General features: G+C 28.9%; 1 protein-coding gene across 3 annotated transcripts in view; it reads left to right on the top strand.

The window, feature by feature from the left end:
- l(3)05822 (SH3 domain-containing lethal (3) 05822) overlaps positions 1 to 19,886 on the top strand; it is a 48,164-nt gene that overhangs the window by 26,116 nt on the left and 2,162 nt on the right. For all 3 annotated transcript variants that reach the window (XM_075290452.1, XM_075290450.1, XM_075290451.1), the window contains one exon: positions 15,397 to 16,906. In XM_075290452.1, the coding sequence (XP_075146567.1) occupies positions 15,446 to 16,906 (1,461 nt within the window). In that variant the 5' untranslated portion in view covers positions 15,397 to 15,445. The remainder of the gene's footprint in view (positions 1 to 15,396; positions 16,907 to 19,886) is intronic.

The following is a 19,886-nucleotide window of genomic DNA, read 5'->3' as shown; positions in this document are numbered from 1 at the left end:
TATGAGCTGTCATGATGCGGAGGAACAGGAATCAATAAAACACCTCTTGTGTGAGTGTCCTGCATTTTGTGTAAAGCGCAAGCAACTTTTAGGAGCATATAGCTTCAGATTACTGGCGGATCTGGAAAACGTTAACTTAAACAGTCTGCTAATGTTTTTGGAACAATCTGGTTGGTTCAACAAAGAAAAATAATCAAGAAGGTTCAGCGGTTAAAACTAGAAGTGCCCATATGTAATAGGTACTTTTAGTTAATGTGGTATCACAATGGACTGAATAGTCTAAGGAGCCTGAATCTTAATCGGGCTGCCACTTTAACCTAACCTAACCTAACCTACAGAGAAGGACTTATCAGCCGGGCATATTACATTACAGCCGATGTATCAGGCTCACTTAGACTATTCAGTCCATTGTGATACCACATTGGTGAACTTCTCTCTTATCACTGAGTGCTGCCCGATTCTATGTTAAACTCAATGACAAGGGACCTCCTTTTTATATCCGAGTCCGAACGGCATTCCACATTAAGGTGGGTATTAAGTTCGAGTTTAGCCGCTAAAATCGTAATTTTTTCACGATTACTTTTCTTTAATAATCCATTTTAAGGAATACAAACTTTGTGAACATTTGCTTGGGACTATTCGCCATCAAGTTACAATAAAATTTGCAACAAATATGTATAATTTTATGTCTTTTTTACTGATTTAGTTTTCACTTTAGCGGCTAAACTCGAACTTAGTACTCACCTTTACAGTGAAACCACTTAGAGAAGCTTTGAAACCCCAAGAAATGTCACCAGCATTACTGAGGTGGGATAATCTCAATATTTATGAAATCATCTTTATATTTGTTGACTTTGTAAAAAAAGCGTTTGAAAATAAAAGATGTTTTTCAAAATTTTAGTTTAAAGACTTTTTTACTTCAAACATAGCTATTTTTTGCAAAATTCTAATTTAATCGAAAATTTTGTCAAAATTTAATTTCTATAGAAAATTTTTTCAACATTTTATTTCTATAGAAAATTTTGCCAAAATTTTATTGCTATAGAAAATGTTATCACCAAAATTTTATTTCTATAGAAATTTTTTGCAAAAATTTACTTCAATCGAAAAGTTTGTCAAATTTTTATTTCTATAGAAAATTTTGTCAGCATTTTATTTCTATAGAAAATTTGGCATCATTTTATTTCTATAGAAAATTGTCTCAAAATTTTATTTCTATAGGAAATTTTGTCAAAATTTTATTTCGATAGAAAATTTTGCCAAAATTTTATTGCTATAGAAAATGTTATCACCAAAATTTTATTTCTATAGAAATTTTTGCAAAAATTTACTTCAATCGAAAAGTTTGTCAAATTTTTATTTCTATAGAAAATTTGGTCAAATTTTTATTTCTATAGAAAATTTGGTCAAATTTTTATTTCTATAGAAAATTTTGTCAGCATTTTATTTCTATAGAAAATTTTGTCATCATTTTATTTCTATAGAAAATTTTCTCAAAATTTTATTTCTATAGGAAATTTTGTCAAAATTTTATTTCTATAGAAAATTTTGCCAACATTTTATTGCTATAGAAAATGTTATCACCAAAATTTTATTTCTATAGAAATTTTTTGCAAAAATTTACTTCTATCGAAAAGTTTGTCAAATTTTTATTTCTATAGAAACTTTGGTCAAATTTTTATTGCTATAGAAAATTTTGTCAGCATTTTATTTCTATAGAAAATTTTGTCATCATTTTATTTCTATAGAAAATTTTCTCAAACTTTTATTTCTATAGGAAATTTTGTCAAAATTTTATTTCTATAGAAAATTTTGCCAAACTTTTATTACTATAGAAAATGTTATCACCAAAATTTTATTTCTATAGAAATTTTTTGCAAAAATTTACTTCAATCGCAAAGTTTGTCAAATTTTATTTCTATAGAAAATTTGGTCAAATTTTTATTTCTATAGAAAATTTTGTCAGCATTTTATTTCTAAAGAAAATTTTGTCATCATTTTATTTCTTCAACAAAATTTTATTTCTATAGGAAATTTTCTAACAATATTATTTCTGTAAAAAATGGAAATTCTACCAAAACATCAAGAATTCTACCAATCTACCAAACAGTAAAGAATCTCCATTCTTGATAGAATTCTTCCAACTATGGCAACCGTGCACTGATAGCACATGTAGAAAACAGCTGAAAATTGAACAAATTTAATTTTCTTTCATAGTATCAAGGACGCAAAACATAAATTTAAAAGAGGACAAGAGTCTTAAATTTGCTCTTACTTTAATTCTCCACTTCTTTGGAGAATTGAAGTAAGGAGGAAGAACGAAGTAAATGTTTCATTGAATATGCCTCAAAGCGAACAACAAGAATTGCTTCTGCACCGAGTCTATTCTATCGACGTATATTGATATGATCCCATACGATAGACCCATACTCCAGGATGGGTCTAAACAAGGGCAGTAAAAAGGAGCCTCTTGGTAACATAAGGGTGCGTAAACTCCTACGCCCAACGCTTTATGAATCCGAAAACCTCATATGCCTTATTCACCATCGAACTAATATGATCATTCAAATGAACTGAATAACTAATAATAATACGTTATTTTAAACTATCTATATGTGGATATATAATGGTACGATGATTCCAATCATATGTGCCCTCGGAATTTTAAAGAAAAATAGTGTGTGGCAAAGATATATTTCTCCCACTTAAGTTGGCATGCAAAGAATTATGACATTCGACTCAATTTTGTTTTATCACAAAGTGCAATTATTTAATTGATAATGTTTGTTTCAGTTTATATATCATTCTTTACACTTACATTTCCTTCTCGGTATTTAATTTCATTCTTGGTTTCAATTATCGACTTATGAATTATCGTATAAGAGTGTGCTGATTATTCAAACTTATACTTCCGCTTGAGAATTTTGTTTTGTGTTTTTCATGTAGTATGTGTGGTATATTTCTTTCGTATTGTTTTTGTTTTTTTTTTTTGTCGTAAATGCATTAACCTTTTTTGTGAAATTAATATTCTTTAAGAACAAAGGCTATAATATTTGCTATGAGGGAATCTCTTGGTATTCACTGCAATGTTAAATTGCTAGAGCCTGTATTAATTTAATATTATTGTTATTATCTGTGATTCAAAATATATTAATGGATTCATCTAATTGTTTGCATCATAGGGAATTTTCCCCCATATTTTTTATTTGGTATCTATTGAGTATACAAAGTAGCTTCCATGATTCTTTGGTTCACAAGTACCTGGGTTCCAGTCACTCCTTCTTCCAAATCTCATTGATTGTATTTTTTGTTGTTGGTTCTCAAGGGGTAACTTTGGGTGTGTGGAAAATGTCATATATATGTTTCAATGTTTTCATCATACACACGTGGATTTTCAATCAACATACAATGCATTTCAGAGAGCATGTGAATGAAGAACAAAAATGTGACATTTAATTATAGCCCAATTGCCTTTTGTATGACGGAACAAATGGAGAATCTGTCAATGAAATTCCATGGGACCATATTTTTAACATGTCAACCACTACCAAAATATATGGTATGTGACATCAAAAATGTTACACCTAGAAAAATAAGTCATCTATTCATAGCAATAGGGTGTGTTGTTAAGATTAGGAGACCTTGTAGCACTGTCTATTACATCACTGGGAAAACAGGTACTGGAAACGGATTAAGAAATACGTTAAGGATACAGAGGTCCAGGAATAAGAGAAGGGTACGTTCGATGACGATGGCCTAGGTCTATGTCAGCAGCCACGAGCACGGTTGCCACAGTTGCTAGAATTCTATTAAAAATGGGAGATTTTTTTTACTGTTTGGTAGATTTGTAGAATTCTCGATATTTTGGTAGATTTTGCAAAATATTCCTCTCCAATTAAGATGTACTTCAATTTCTAGCGAAATATAATTTTGACAATATTTTCTAGAGAAATATAATTTTGACAAAATTTTCTATAGAAATAAAATTTTGACAAAATTTTCTATAGAAATAAAATTTTGACAAAATTTTCTATAGGAATAAAATTTTGAAAAAATTTTCTATAGGTATAAAATTTTGACAACATTTCCTATAGGAATAAAATGTTGACAAAATTTTCTATAAAAATAAAATTTTGACAAAATTTTCTATAAAAATAAAATTTTGACAAAATTTTCTATAAAAATAAAATTTTGACAAAATTTTCTATAAAAATAAAATTTTGACAAAATTTTCTATAGGAATAAAATTTTGACAAAATTTTCTATAGGAATAAAATTTTGACAAAATTTTCTATAGAAATAAAATTTTGACAAAATTTTCTTTAGGAAAAATATTTTTACAACATTTTCTATAGAAATAAAATTTTGACAACATTTTCTATAGAAATAAAATTCTGATAAAATTTTCTATAGAAAAAAAATTTTGACAAAATTTTCTTTCTATAGGAATAAAATTTTGACAAAATTTTCTATAGAAATAAAAGTTTGACAAAATTTTCTATAGGAATAAAATTTTGACAAAATGTTCTATAGGAATAAAATTTTGACAAAAGTTTCTATAGAAATAAAATTTTGACAAAATTTTCTATAGGAATAAAATTTTGACAAAATTTTCTATAGAAATAAAATTTTGACAAAATTTTCTATAGGAATAATATTTTGACAAAATTTTCTATAGGAATAATATTTTGACAAAATTTTCTATAGAAATAAAATTTTGACAAAATTTTCTATAGGAATAAAATTTTGACAAAAGTTTCTATAGAAATAAAATTTTGACAAAATTTTCTATAGGAATAAACTTTTGACAAAATTTTCAATAGAAATAAAATTTAGACAACATTTTCTATAGAAGTAAAATTTTGACAACATTTTTGAGACAAAATTGTTGATCAACCTGGGAACCTGGGAAAACAGGTACTGGAAACGGATTAAGAAATACGGATATGGAGGTACAGGAATAAGAGAAGGGTACGTTCGATGACGATGGCCTAGGTCTATGTCAGCAGCCACGAGCATGGTTGCCACAGTTGCTAGAATTCTATTAAAAATGGGAGATTTTTTACTGTTTGGTAGATTTGTAGAATTCTCGATATTTTGGTAGATTTAAATATTCCTCTCCAATTAAGATGTACTTCAATTTCTAGCGAAATAAAATTTTGACAATATTTTCTAGATAAATAAAATTTTGACAAAATTTTCTATAAAAATAAAATTTTGACAAAATTTTCTATAGAAATAAAATTTTGACAAAATTTTCTATAGGAATAAAAATTTGACAACATTTTCTATAGGAATAAAATTTTGACAAAATTTTCTATAAAAATAAAATTTTGACAAAATTTTCTATAGGAATAAAATTTTGACAAAATTTTCTATAGGAATAAAATTTTGACAACATTTTCTATAGGAATAAAATTTTGACAACATTTTCTATAGAAATAAAAATTTGACAAAATTTTTTTTAAGAAAAAAATTTTTACAACATTTTCTATAGAAATAAAATTTTGACAACATTTTATATAGAAATAAAATTTTGATAAAATTTTCTATAGAAACAAAATTTTGACAAATTGATAAATTTTTGACAAAAGTTTCTATAGGAATAAAATTTTGACAAAAGTTTCTATAGAAATAAAATTTTGACAAAAGTTTCTATAGAAATAAAATTTTGACAAAATTTTCTATAGGAATAAAATTTTGACAAAATTTTCTATAGAAATAAACTTTTGACAAAATTTTCAATAGAAATAAAATTTAGACAAAATTTTCTATAGAAATAAAATTTTGACAAAATTTTTGCGACAAAATTGTTGATCAAGTGTTAAAATAAATTTTTTTAAATTTTTGTAAAATTTTCTTCAAATTTTGGTAAATTATATTGGGCACGTGTGACAAGCGTGGCCACGAGACAGTGAAATCGCAATTATTTTATAAACCTAACTTATAAAAAGCAGTCTAATCAAGCAAGTTAACGTTGTCATCGTGCTTGAAATAATTTCAGATATGTCAAAACGACATATCTGACATAATGTAAAGAAAAAATACTTTCCTCCGTCAAACTAAACTTTGCTTGTCTGAAATTTCGTTCCTCAGAAAAGAGAACTCTTCTTTCATTGTAGACCTCACTCTATTGGAATCACTCTCTGATATATAATTTGAAATACTGATTCTGAGAGCGAAGCCACCTGTTTGAATCTGTGCAAAGCATTTTGAGCAATGCAATTTTAATAGAAAATGAATTTCAATGAATGAATTTGAACTTCAGATTCTAACGAACACCAAATTTTAAAATTTGTTTGTCTAAAATTTCGAAAAGAAAAAGTCTTCTTTCAGTAGTGTGGTTTTAAAATTTTACCCAAAGCATATTTAAGAACCATAAATAGTTTTTGGTATATTCCTACACTCTAATAGCGTCTCCTAAATGTAATCAGTAAATATTTTGTCCGTTGTTATGACTGACTTTGATAAATATTCAAATTTTTTGGGCCAATAAAAGCTTTTATTGTGTATCCCCCAATTTAACTTTTATTTCATCCAAATCAAAACATTTTTTAGTATAATCGAGCATAAAATGTTTACCTTTTCAGCAAATATTGACTGCTTTCCCAATTTAACCCTCTATAAAATCCTCAAACTAATATTAGCCTATTTTTAAGCTATTTTATCGTTAATCTAAAAATGTTATATCTCAGTTAACATAAAGATAACTTCTTTAAATAAAAAACGTTTATCTTTACATAAGGGGGGTAGAGCAAATAAACCCAAATTTATGATAAGTGATTCAAGTTTATTGAGGGGGTAATTTGTCTTACTTCAAAGGCATATCACTTTAACGGAGGGATGCAAATTTCAAAGATTTGTGTCCTATATTTAAAGAAAACAATTCTTAATGCGCCATGGTTCGGATCATGATGTGTACGCTGTCCCTACGTTATGGGGACGAGGTCCTCACAGTCGGAAGGGGCGGGAAAGCGGGCGATGGGATCGTTCGAAAAAAAACATGTATATACGGCCGTAAGTTCGGCCAGGCCGAAGCTTATGTACCCTCCACTAAGAATAGCGTAGAAACTTCTACTAAAGATTGCCATCCATAATCGAATTACTTGGGTTGCGGCAACACTTACCAAAGGCGCGGTATCTCAAGACTTCCTAACCCCGCATTCTAAATTGTAAGTTATTCCATACGTGGTATATATTAGACAAAAAAAGGTATATATAGGTAAGTCTGCAAATAATTACGAACCGATATGGACTTTTGCGCGGTAATTAGAGAGCCAGAATCGAAATATGGGGGTCGCTTTATATGGGGGCTATATATATTTATGGACCGATATGGACCTAGTTTGGCATGGTTGTTAGAGACCATATACTTACTTACACCATGTACCCAATTTCAACCGAATCGGATGAATTTTGCTCTACCAAGAGGTAGATGTGGACCAATTCCTGCATGGTTGTTAGAGACTATATACTTACACCATGTACCAAATTTCAACCGGATCGGATGAATTTTGCTCTTCCAAGAGGCTCCGGAGCTCAAATCTGGAGATCGGTTTATAAGGGGGCTATATATAATTATGGACCGATGCAGACCCATTTTTGCACGGTTGTTAGATACCATATACTAACACCATGTACCAAATTTCAACCGAATTGGGTGAATTTTGCTCTTCCAAGAGGTTCCGGAGCTCAAACCTGGGGATCGGATTATATGGGGCTATATATAATTATAGACCGATGTGGACCAATTCCTGCATGGTTGTTAGAGAATATATACTTACACCATGTACGAAATTTCAACCGGATCGGATGAATTTTGCTCTTCCAAGAGGCTCCGGAGCTTAAATCTGGGGATCAATTTATATGGGGGCTATATATAATTATGGACCGATATGGACCAATTTTTGCATGGTCGTTAGAGACCACATACTAACACCACGTACCAAATTTCAAACGAATCAGGTGAATTTTGCTCTTCCAAGAGGCTCCGGAGGTCAAATCTGGGGATCGGTTTATATGGGGGCTATATATAATTATATGGAACAATTTTTGCATGGTTGTTAGAGACCATATACTAGCACCACCCACCAAATTTCAGCCGAATCGGATGAAATATGCTTCTCTTATAGGTTCCGCAAGCCAAATATGAGGGTCCGTTTATATGGGGGCTATACGGATGGTGCAATACCATCCGACCTACATCAATAACAACTACTTGTGCCAAGTTTCAAGTCGATAGCTTGTTTCGTTCGGAAATTAGGATGGACGGACATGCTTAAATCGACTCTGAATTTCACCACGACCCAGAATATATATTTTATGGGGTCTTAGAGCAATATTTCGATGTGTTACAAACGGAATGACAAAGTTAATATACCGCCATCCTATGGTGGAGGGTATAAAAATAAACAAATAATTAAATTTGTCCTTAATATTGTTTAATTTGCGAATGTTTTTCAGTGGAGAATAAAAAAAGTTTGAGAATGGAAAAACCTGTCTTTCACCCTCATTTAGCACAATTTTTTAAGTGCACTTGGGAGGGTAAATAATTGCCACTATATTTGATGAAATGTCATGTAGTACAACAAAATAAAAAAAAAAATAATGAAAAAACTACTAGGAATACTCTCAAGATCTGGTCATTGTCATGACTATTGTGGGTGAACGTTATTGTCAACTTTTTCTGAGTTAATTTGATTCGAGGTCAATGTGATGTTAAGCTTTTATCAAAGTCGGCTAGATATTTGCTGAAATAATAATTTTTTTTTTGTATTTTTTACACATATGTATGTACGTTTAAAACATAATGTACATACTTGTATATTTTCATTTCGTACAATAGCTAAGAGAAAAAGTTACAATATTACATATTAACAACTATAGTAAGTATAACATAAAAGAATTTGTTGATAAAAACAAATAAATACAAAACTACAGCCAACGTCCAGAATTTCAATTGTGTTCCATTTAGTGAAGGATGGCTATATAGCAGCTAATGAGATTACTTTTATGATCCCAGACTTTGACATCATCTCTATGAATAGCAAAATGTTAGCAATATTATTTACAAAACAGAGAAATTCTATTTATTTTTTATAATAGTTTGCGGAATATCTTACTCAAATAAACCATTAAAGTCTGACATAATGCCAATATTTAGTTGAAATTTGAGTCAATATTTCTCCCCATCGAGCTTTCTTATGAGATCTCAGAAATCGGACATATTCGTTGGGGTTCAAGTCTGAAGAGTGTGGTTCAGGCGGAAGCCACCAATTCATGGAACATAGAACACGCACATTTGGGTTATTATTATTTAGTTTCACAAAATTGCTCAAAGCTTGAAATAATTTTCACTTAACGACTTCGAAATTATCTATTTTAAAAGTATTTAGATGGGATTTCCTTGCTGATGTAATGACGACATTATACTGCCTTTATTGTTTATTGATATGCTTTCTTGGTTTGATAATGTTGATTCATAGGTAGTTTCTGTTGCTTGCATTTGTTGTTATTGGGCTATTTATTATGGGTTTCATTTTCACTATCATTTTCGGACTTTATGTTACTTTTTCAAACGGGTTATAATCACGGTTGCCAAAAATAATCGACCAAAATTTGAAGAGAATTTTACAACAACCTACCAAATTAAAACAAAAATCTTTTGAAGTTTATTATCAAATCTTTGTGGTATGAAAACAATGTATTTTTCATCGAATGAATGAATGATCCCTTCTATTAGCGACAATTTTTTTTTTGTGTATAAATACCCTTGAATTGTAAAAATATTGAATTATGAAATATTTTCTTACAATTTTATTTCTATAGAAAATTTTCTCAAAATTTTATTTCTATAGAAAATTGTGTCAAAATTTTATTTCTATAGAAAAATTTCTCAAAATTTTATTTCTATAGAAAATTTTGTCAAAATTTTATGTCTATGTTATAGAAAATTTTGTCAAATTTTTATTTCAAAAAAATTTTGCCAAAATTTTATTTCTATAGATAATTTTGTCAATATTTTATTTCTATAGAAAATTTTGTCAAAATATTATTTCTATAGAAAATTTTGTCAAAATTTTATGTCTATAGAAAATTTTATCAAATTTTTATTTCTATAGATAATTTTGTCAATTTTGTCTATAGAAAATTTTGTTAAAATTGTATTTCTATATAGAAAATTCTATTTCCATTGAAAATTTTGTCAATATTTTATTCTACAGAAAATTTTGCCAAAATTTGATTTAAAATTGTCAAAATTTTATTTCTATAGAAAATTTTGAAAAAATTTTATTTCTAGAGAAAATTTTGTCAAAATTTTATGTCTATAGAAAATTTTGTGAAATTTTTATTTCTATAGAAAATTTTGTCATTTTTTTCTAGAGAAAATTTTGTCAAAATTTTATTTCTTTAGAAAATTTTCTCAAAATTTGATTTCTATAGAAAATTGTGTCAAAAGTTTATTTCTATAGAAATTTTTTTCAAAATTTTATGTCTAGAAAATTTTATTTCTATAGAAAATTTTGTCAATTTTGTCTATAGAAAATTTTGTCAAAATTTTATTTCTATATAGAAAATTCTATTCCCATTGAAAATTTTGTCTATAGAAAATTTTGTCAAAATTTTATTTCTATATAGAAAATTCTATTCCCATTGAAAATTGTGTCAATATTTTATTCTACAGAAAATTTTGTTAAAATTTGATTTAAAATTGTCAAAATTGTATTTCTATAGAAAATATTGTGAAAATTTTATTTCTATAGAAAATTTTATTTCTATATAGAAAATTTTGTCAAAATTTTATGTCTATAGAAAATTTTACCAAATTTTTATTTCTATAGATAATTTTGTCAATTTTGTCTATAGAAAATTTTGTCAAAATTTTATTTCTATATAGATAATTCTATTTCCATTGAAAATGTTGTCAATATTTTATTCTACAGAAAATTTTGTCAACATTTAATTTAAAATTGTCAAAATTTTATTTCTATAGACAATTTTGAAAAAAAATTATTTCTAGAGAAAATTTTGTCAAAATTTTATGTCTATAGAAAATTTTGTCAAATTTTTATTTCTAAAAATTGTATTTCTATAGATAATTTTGTCAATATTTTATTTCTATAGAAAATTTTGTCAAAAGTTTATTTGTATAGAAAATTTTTTCAAAATTTTATGTCTATAGAAAATTTTATCAAATTTTTATTTCTATAGAAAATTTTGTCAATTTTGTCTATAGAAAATTTTGTCAAAATTTTATTTCTATAGAAAATTTTGTTAAAATTTTATTTCATTAGAAAATTTTGTCAAAATTTTATTTCTATAGAAAATTTTGTAAAAATTTTATTTCTATAGAAAATTTTGTCAAAATTTTATTTCTTTAGAAAATTTTGTCAAAACTTTATTTCTATAGAAAATTTTGTCAAAATTTTATTTCTATAGAAAATTTTGTCAAAATTTTATTTCTATAGAAAATTTTGTCAAAATTTTATTTCTATAGAAAATTTTGTCAAAATTTTATATCTATAGAAAATTTTGTCAAAATTTTATTTCTATAGAAAATTTTGTCAAAATTTTATTTCTATAGAAAATTTTTTAAAAATTTTATTTCTATAGAAAATTTTTTAAAAATTTTATTTCTATAGATAATTTTGTCAAAACTTTATTTTTATAGAAAATTTTGTCAAAATTTTATTCTACAGAAAATTTTGTTAAAATTTTATTTCTATAAAAAATTGTGTCAAAATTTTATTTCTATAGAAAATTTTTTCAAAATTTTATTTGAATAGAAAATTTTCTCAAAATTCCATTTATATAGGAAATAGATGTACATCATAGTTGGAGAGAAATGTTTTGCAAACTGTGGTTGCCATGGTTATAATACAGGATATTCTGATATAAACAATCAGACAGAGAATTTTTTTTGATTCAATCACGAAATTAATTGATCCAATTAATTAATCATGAAAATGATAGTATCAATTACACTTTTAATTGGACATAAAAAATGTAATTGGTTTTGATTGCAAAACCGAATTAATATTTTATTTTACTAACTACTTGCAATCACTTACTTAACTGATTTAGAGTTTTTAGTTTAATTAAAACATTGATTTCTTCAATAAATCTGTGTTTTCATCATTTCCATACTGTATGAGATTTCCATTTTTGGTAATTCTTAACTCCTCTTAAAGGTAAATTAATCAAATTTCCTTAGTTCCTCCCACATTATGATATGAACATATGACTAACTCTCTCAATAACCCTTTATTTTATTAGTCATTTGTTTAATTAGTTGCTTTCGCTTATAGTCTACCTAGCTAGAGGGTGATACGATTAGCCGGGGTTTCATTGTGCCCAAGTTGGTTGGGGTAATTTCATTTTATGCAAACATGTCTCAAAAATATATATGTATATGTGGTAATAAGTGACCATAATATTGCCTTTATGTAATTGTGTACTCCCTATGGATTGTTAATTTGTAAATTTATAGGTGTTGTTTGTTTGGATAAGTAGATGAAGTAGTATGGTTAAAATACAAAGTCACATTGCAATCAAAAAAACAAGAAACAAATGAATGAATGGAAAGTATGACCTTGAGAGACTTTTTCATAAACCTCCAATCAAAAATAAATAATATGTATAGTTGTGGGTTTTGTTCTATTGTTTTGTGGTTGATTATAAACACAAATGGATGGTCATGTTTCCATATTTCTTTTTTTTTTTTGCAAATTAAAACGGTTTTTCAAATAAATTTGTTTATTTCTTTTGTGTGTGGAAAATATTTTATTTATTGACGTATGCCGTATTTTTGTTTTATTTTATTCCTTCAAAAGCGCTGAGAGATCTTTTCTAGAAAATTTCTTAACATTTGAAAAAAAAAAAAAAAAATACTAAAATATTTATTAAATGAATCTATTTGAAAATCGTCGGGTCATAATGAAATTTGATTCAAAAATGTATTACATAGCTAAAGACACAATAGAAATTCCTTCCTTATGAAATTTGGGGCTTATTGATTGTTTATATATTTTATTTTTTATTTAAAGAAAACCCCAATAATCATTTTACAATTCTTTGAGTTAGCAAAAGTAAGCAAGAAAAATCTGAAGTTGGGCGGAGACTATACAACACCCTAAAAAAATGAAGATTGAGTTTTCATGAAAAAAAAAACAGAATAATTTATTTATTACGTTCTTAATAAAATATTCTAAAGTTTCTAAAATTATTTTTATATGTATTTTTCGTCTTTGCACAGAAAAAAAATAACATCAAAATATTTCCAATTGAATTGATGCTTAAACGTAATCAAATAAAAAATTAACTAATACAATTATTTTTTTAATAAATTAAACAATTAATTCATTTAAGAAAATGATTGAAATTTTGTATGTTTTTAATTAATTGTCCTAATTGACATCCCAGCAAACAAAGCGTCGCCAAAAATTTTGTGAAATTGTTCCAAAATAATCTACCAAAATTTGGAGAAAATTTTACCAAAAAACTACTGAAACAAAAAATTATTATTTTGCAAAATTTTATTTCTATAGAATGTTTTGTCAAAACTTTATTTCTATAGAAAATTTTGTCAAAATTTTATTTCTATAGAAAATTTTTTCAACATTTTTATTTCTATAGAAAATTTTGTCAAAATTTTATTTTTATAGAAAACTTTGTCAAAATTTTATTTCTATAGAAAATTTTGTCAACATTTTATTTCTATAGAAAATTTTGTCAAAATTTTATCTCTATCAAAAATTTTGTCAAAATTTTATTTCTTTAGAAAATTTTCTCAAAATTTTATTTCTATAGAACATTTTGTCAAAATTTTATTTCTATAGAAAATTTTGTCAAAATTTTATTTCTATAGAATGTTTTGTCGAAACTTTATTTCTATAGAAAATTTTCTCAAAATTTTATTTCTATAGAAAATTTGGTCAAAATTTTATTTTTATAGAAAATTTTGTCAAAATTTTATTTCTATAGAAAATTTTGTCAAAATTTTATTTTGTCAAAATTTTATTTCTATAGAAAATTTTGTCAACATTTTATTTCTATAGAAAATTTTGTCAAAATTTTATCTCTATCAAAAATTTTGTCAAAATTTTATTTCTTTAGAAAATTTTCTCAAAATTTTATTTCTATAGAACATTTTGTCAAAATTTTATTTCTATAGAAAATTTTGTCAAAATTTTATTTCTATAGAATGTTTTGTCGAAACTTTATTTCTATAGAAAATTTTCTCAAAATTTTATTTCTATAGAAAATTTTGTCAAAATTTTATTTTTATAGAAAATTTTGTCAAAATTTTATTTCTATAGAAAATTTTGTCAAAATTTTATTTCTATAGAAAATTTTGTCAAAATTTTATTTCTATAGAAAATTTTGTCAAAATTTTACTTCTATAGAAAATTTTGTCAAAATTTTATTTCTATAGAAAATTTTGTCAAAATTTTATTTTTATAGAAAATTTTGTCAAAATTTTATTTTTATAGAAAATTTTGTCAAAATTTGATTTCTATAGAAAATTTTGTCAAAATTTTATTTCTATAGAAAATTTTGTCAAAATTCTATTTCTATAGAAAATTTTGTCAAAATTTTATTTCTATAGAAAATTTTGTCAAAATTTTATTTCTATAGAAAATTTTGTCAAAATTTTATTTCTATAGAAAATTTTGTCAAAATTTTATTTCTATAGAAAATTTTGTCAAAATTTTATTTCTATAGAAAATTTTGTCAAAAATTTATTTCTATAGAAAATTTTGTCAAAATTTTATTTCTACAGAAAATTTTGTCAAAATTTTATTTCTATAGAAAATTTTGTCAAAATTTTATTTCTCCAGAAAATTTTTTCATAATTTTATTTCTATAGAAAATTTTGCCAAATTTTATTTCTATAGAAATTTTTTCATAAATTTATTTCTATAGAATTTTTTTACATCTTTTTTTTTTTAGAAATAGGCCTTATCAGTCCATATAGTCTTCTATGGAATATGGTCACCATTTTTTAGTAAATTTTAATATTTTAAATGCATTGCCCAAAGTTGAAAGGAGACCGGTAAATAAATAAGCGCGTATTTGTAAAAATCAGTCGTTATATATATTACGTTAGGTATAGTAAAAGGAATTCCTGTACAGCACCTTGACCGTCTGTAGTATTATAATCTAATTGAGTCTGTAGTTATAGACAAACACTTTACCTAACCTAACCTAAGCACATATATAGGGATGATCTTGAATTTACTTCATGACATCATTCATACAACCATCAATTAACACTATGTACTGTCACTATAAAAAAATTAACAAAACATTTGTCAACTGTTTGATTCAATTCAACCTATGAACGTAAGTGATTTTAACACTAACTCGCTTTCTTCTTTTTGTTTTTCATTATAGTGCTAAGGCGACAAAAGCTTCAGACTGTCGTCATTTCGTCACTATTATTATGACCTTACCAACACGTCCAGCACCTGCACCACCTGGATCTCGAGGACAGGTTGCTGCAGCTACTGCTAATGCTAGTTTAGAGCAGCTTCGTTTACAATTACAACAACAGGAACAATATCAACAACATCAAAATGTCACTGTACCAAAGTTAACAATTAAATTACCACCACCTCCAAAAGGTCCTAATCAAAACGGGTTGACGTCAATTAATGGATTCTCAACAACGAATAACAATAATGCGGGCAGTAGTGGCGGTGGAGGTTCAATAACGAGAAAATTTCCTCAGGCCCGTTATGCACCAGCAACAAATTGGGATGATTCGCCTTTCGATATTTTAAGTGGTAATGGAAATGGTAACATTAAGAAACAACCTCCTCCAAGGCCCCCACCACCAAAAATACAGCCCAAAAAGCATTTAGCACCTAATCCTTCCACTGTACAACAACCGACTAGCATCTTGAGTAATATATTCCATCGTAAAAAATCCTCTAGAGCTCCAACGCCAAACTCGGCATCGCGTATATATGGGGCTGCAACCTATGGTACAACAACATCGATGTCATCATCATCGTCGTCCTCGTTCACAAATACATCAACATCCACATCACAAATAACTCAACATAATTCTTGGAATAGTGCGTGGAATACACAAAGTCTCAGTACATCTACGAATAATCACAGCACAACTACTACAACTAGTGATGCCCAACTTATCAGTTTTGATTCTCCTCCAAGTTCTCCAACATTTACACAAAAATCCAATAGTGATTGCCTGAGTGTTGATAGCTTTAGTTCCGATTCAAATTTTAGCTCACCCAATAATGGCAGCGTGTCACAGCCTGAAAGTGGTTTTGAAGATGATTTTTCGGCAGCTGGACGTTCTCGACCCGCCACAACAAGTCCTTTGGATCCATGGGAGACGATAGAAGCCTTTGGCCCTGGACCGGATTCAACGCAACAACCTCGCTATGGCAGTATAGGTACTGCTCCCGTCAGAAATCTCAATACGATAAATACACGCCTACAAACAAACGGTGATAATCCGCTGTGTAATGGTAAAAGTCTATTGCCCCCTGCACCTGCACTTAATATGCCTACTATAATTAAGCCAAAAATCTCACAAAAACCTAAAGCTCCCAAACCACCAACATTTACGAAACCATACGGGGTTTCATTGTGTTCCGATTTGCCTACACCCCCATCTCCGCCCATGCCACAATGTGCTCCACCACCACCACCGCCAACGGTGACATCATCATCTTTATCATATACATCGAGTTCAACACCCACAGTATCACTACTCGATGTTATTTCAGGAAAAGCCGATGCACTACAGTTATATCCCTCCGCTGCTGGTCAAATGGATAATTATGGTACTGCTGCAACATCAGATGAACAACCATATGGTATAGCTCTTTACGATTTCCAGAGTACAGAGGAAGGAGATTTATGTTTTAGGGTGAGTATTTGAAATAAATCGATAATTGACAAATCCATACTTTAACTTAAAAATGTTTTCCATTCCGGATAGGCTTTTCATCACTGAAAATTAGTTTTCTTCTTCAGGCGGGTTAAATTCGATCATGGGGATATATAGCATATCTCCGATTTTCCTGCAGTTTGAAATCGAGCATTATTTTTAATCCCCAATGTTTTAATATATGGTTTACATAGGTGAATGTTTTATATAGGTTAGGTTAGGTTATGTGGCAGCCCGATGTATCAGGCTCACTTAGACTATTCAGTCCATTGTGATACCACATTGGTGAACTTCTCTCTTATCACTGAGTGCTGCCCGATTCCATGTTAAGCTCAATGACAAGGGACCTCCTTTTTATAGCCGAGTCCGAACGTCGTTCCAAATTACAGTGAAACCACTTAGAGAATCTTTGAAACACTAAGAAATGTCACCAGCATTACTGAGGTGGAATAATCCACCGCTGAAAAACTTTTTGGTGTTCGGTCGAAGAAGGAATCAAACCCACGACATTGTGTATGCAAGGCGGGCATGCTAACCATTGCATCACGGTGGCTCCCTCTTTTATATAGACATATCTCATTTTATTTTTCATTCGATTTATCTTATTTTATCGGGTATATACAGGGTGGCTGATATGTAATGCAACAAAGTAAAGCACTATTTTTTTAATTTTATTGTTCAAAAGAAAGAATGTTGGAAATAACATCGAATTTAAAATCGGTTTAGATTTGCTCGAATTAGTTGTCTTTGGTACGAATTATGGCTTTCAAACGGTAGAAAAAGCCATCACACGCTGCCTGAAAGTGGCTATGCGGTATTTTGGTCTATTCTCTGTGAAGCGTCGTCTTGAGGTGATCGACACACTGGTACGAGTATTTTTTTCAGTGCCAACCTTCCTTTCCAAAATACTCCAGGCGATATTAAACAATTTTCCACAACTTTACACCACCAAATTTCGTTACGTCCAAACAAAAAATTTTCCAAAATGGGAATACAGTAAGGAATTAATGAAATTTTGTAGCACTGTATAATAATGAGACTTCCATAACGTATTCTTTTATACCACAGAAGGAGGTAATTCCCTTCATCGCGATTCATAATGGAAAATAACATAATCTGCAATTTTTCTTCTCTTAGAAGCGAAATTAGGAAAATTAAATTGAATAATACATTTTGAAGGTTATTTAGCTCCAAGACCGATAATTGGCAAGGTGTTTTGGAAGTAATTATATTCAGATAGGCTTCCAATGGAATGGGTAATTTTTTGCTGGGAAGAAGTTCTCTTCAGTAAAATTTTCATTGTGGTAAGCCTACTTTCGAAAGACTTTATGCACAATTTCATTTCAATAACTCAAACAGGTTGGCTGATAAGTCCCCGGTCTGACACATAGATGTCGTCGCTAGTATTAAATGCATATTATTTTTATATAGTACCAACCTTCAAATGATTCGTGTCAAAATTTGGCGTCTGTAAGTCAATTAGTTTGTGAGATAGAGCGTGTTTTGTGAAGCAACTTTTGTTATTGTGAAAAAATGAAAAAAAGGAATTTCGTGTTTTGATAAAATACTGTTTTCTGAAGGGGAAAAATACGGTGGAAGCAAAAACTAGGCTTGAATGAGTTTCCGGACTCTGCCCCAGGGAAATCAACAAAAATTGATTGGTATGCAAAATTCAAGCGTGTTGAAATGAGCACGGAGGACGAAAGAGGTTGTTACCGACGAAAACATCAAAAAAGAGGTTGTTACCGACGAAAACATCAAAAAAATCCACAAAATGATTTTGAATGACCGTAAAATGAATTTGATCGAGATAGCAGAGGCCTTAAAGATATCAAAGGAACGTGTTGGTCATATCATTCATCAATATTTGGATATGCGGAAGCTCTGTGCAAAATGGATGCCGCGCGAGCTCACATTTGAGCAAAAACAACAACGTGTTGATGATTCTGAGCGGTGTTTGCAGCTGTTAACTCGTAATACACCCGAGTTTTTCCGTCGATATGTAACAATGGATGAAAAATGGCTCCATCACTACACTCCTGAGTCCAATCGACAGTCGCCTGAGTAGACAGCGACCGGTGAATCGTCTCCGAGGCGTGGAAAGACTCAAAAGTCTGCTGGCAAAGTAATGGCCTCTGTTTTTTGGGATGCGCATGGAATAATTTTTATCGATTATCTTGAGAAGGGAAAAACCATCAACAGTGACTATTAATGGCGTTATTGGATCGTTCGAAGGTCGAAATCGCGGCAAAACGGCCCCATATAAAGAAGAAAAAAGTGTTGTTCCACCAAGGCAACGCACCGTGCCACAAGTCATTGAGAACGATGGCAAAAATTCATGAATTGGGCTTCGAATTCCTTCCCCACCCACCGTATTCTCCAGATCTGGCCCCAGCGACTTTTTCTTGTTCTCAAACCTCAAAAGGATGCTCGCAGGGAAAAAGTTTGGCTGCAATGAAGAGGTGATCGCCGAATCTGAGTCCTATTTTGAGGCAAGGCCGAAGGAGTACTACCAAAATGGTATCAAAAATTGGAAGGTCGTTATAATCGATGTATCGCTCTTGAAGGGAACTATGTTGAATAATAAAAACGAATTTTGACAAAAAAATGTGTTTTTCTTTGTTAGACCGGGGACTTATCAGCCAACCTGTTATTAGCGAAAGCTCCCATAAAAGCAAGCTGTCACTTGAAGCTAACCTAAAAACCTACAAAAAAATGTTGCCTGACTACCGCGGACATACTAGGGACTGGGCCAAAAACATTGACTAGTCAAGTTTTGTAAACCAAAAATTAAAGTCGATTTTTTGTAATATTAGAAATTTACTAATCCACATTTGATTTTTTTACATTGAGGCATATCGTATTTTGATGTTGGTCAAATCGATCTTATCTTATTTAGTGACCAAAATCGACGTTGAGGAAAAAATCGTCTATATATTGAAAGGGTAATATATAGCTC

Source organism: Haematobia irritans, chromosome 1 (assembly GCF_050003625.1).
Source record: "Haematobia irritans isolate KBUSLIRL chromosome 1, ASM5000362v1, whole genome shotgun sequence".
In the NCBI taxonomy this organism is placed as follows: Eukaryota; Metazoa; Arthropoda; class Insecta; order Diptera; family Muscidae; genus Haematobia; species Haematobia irritans.
This window is presented reverse-complemented; position numbering and strand designations above follow the sequence as displayed.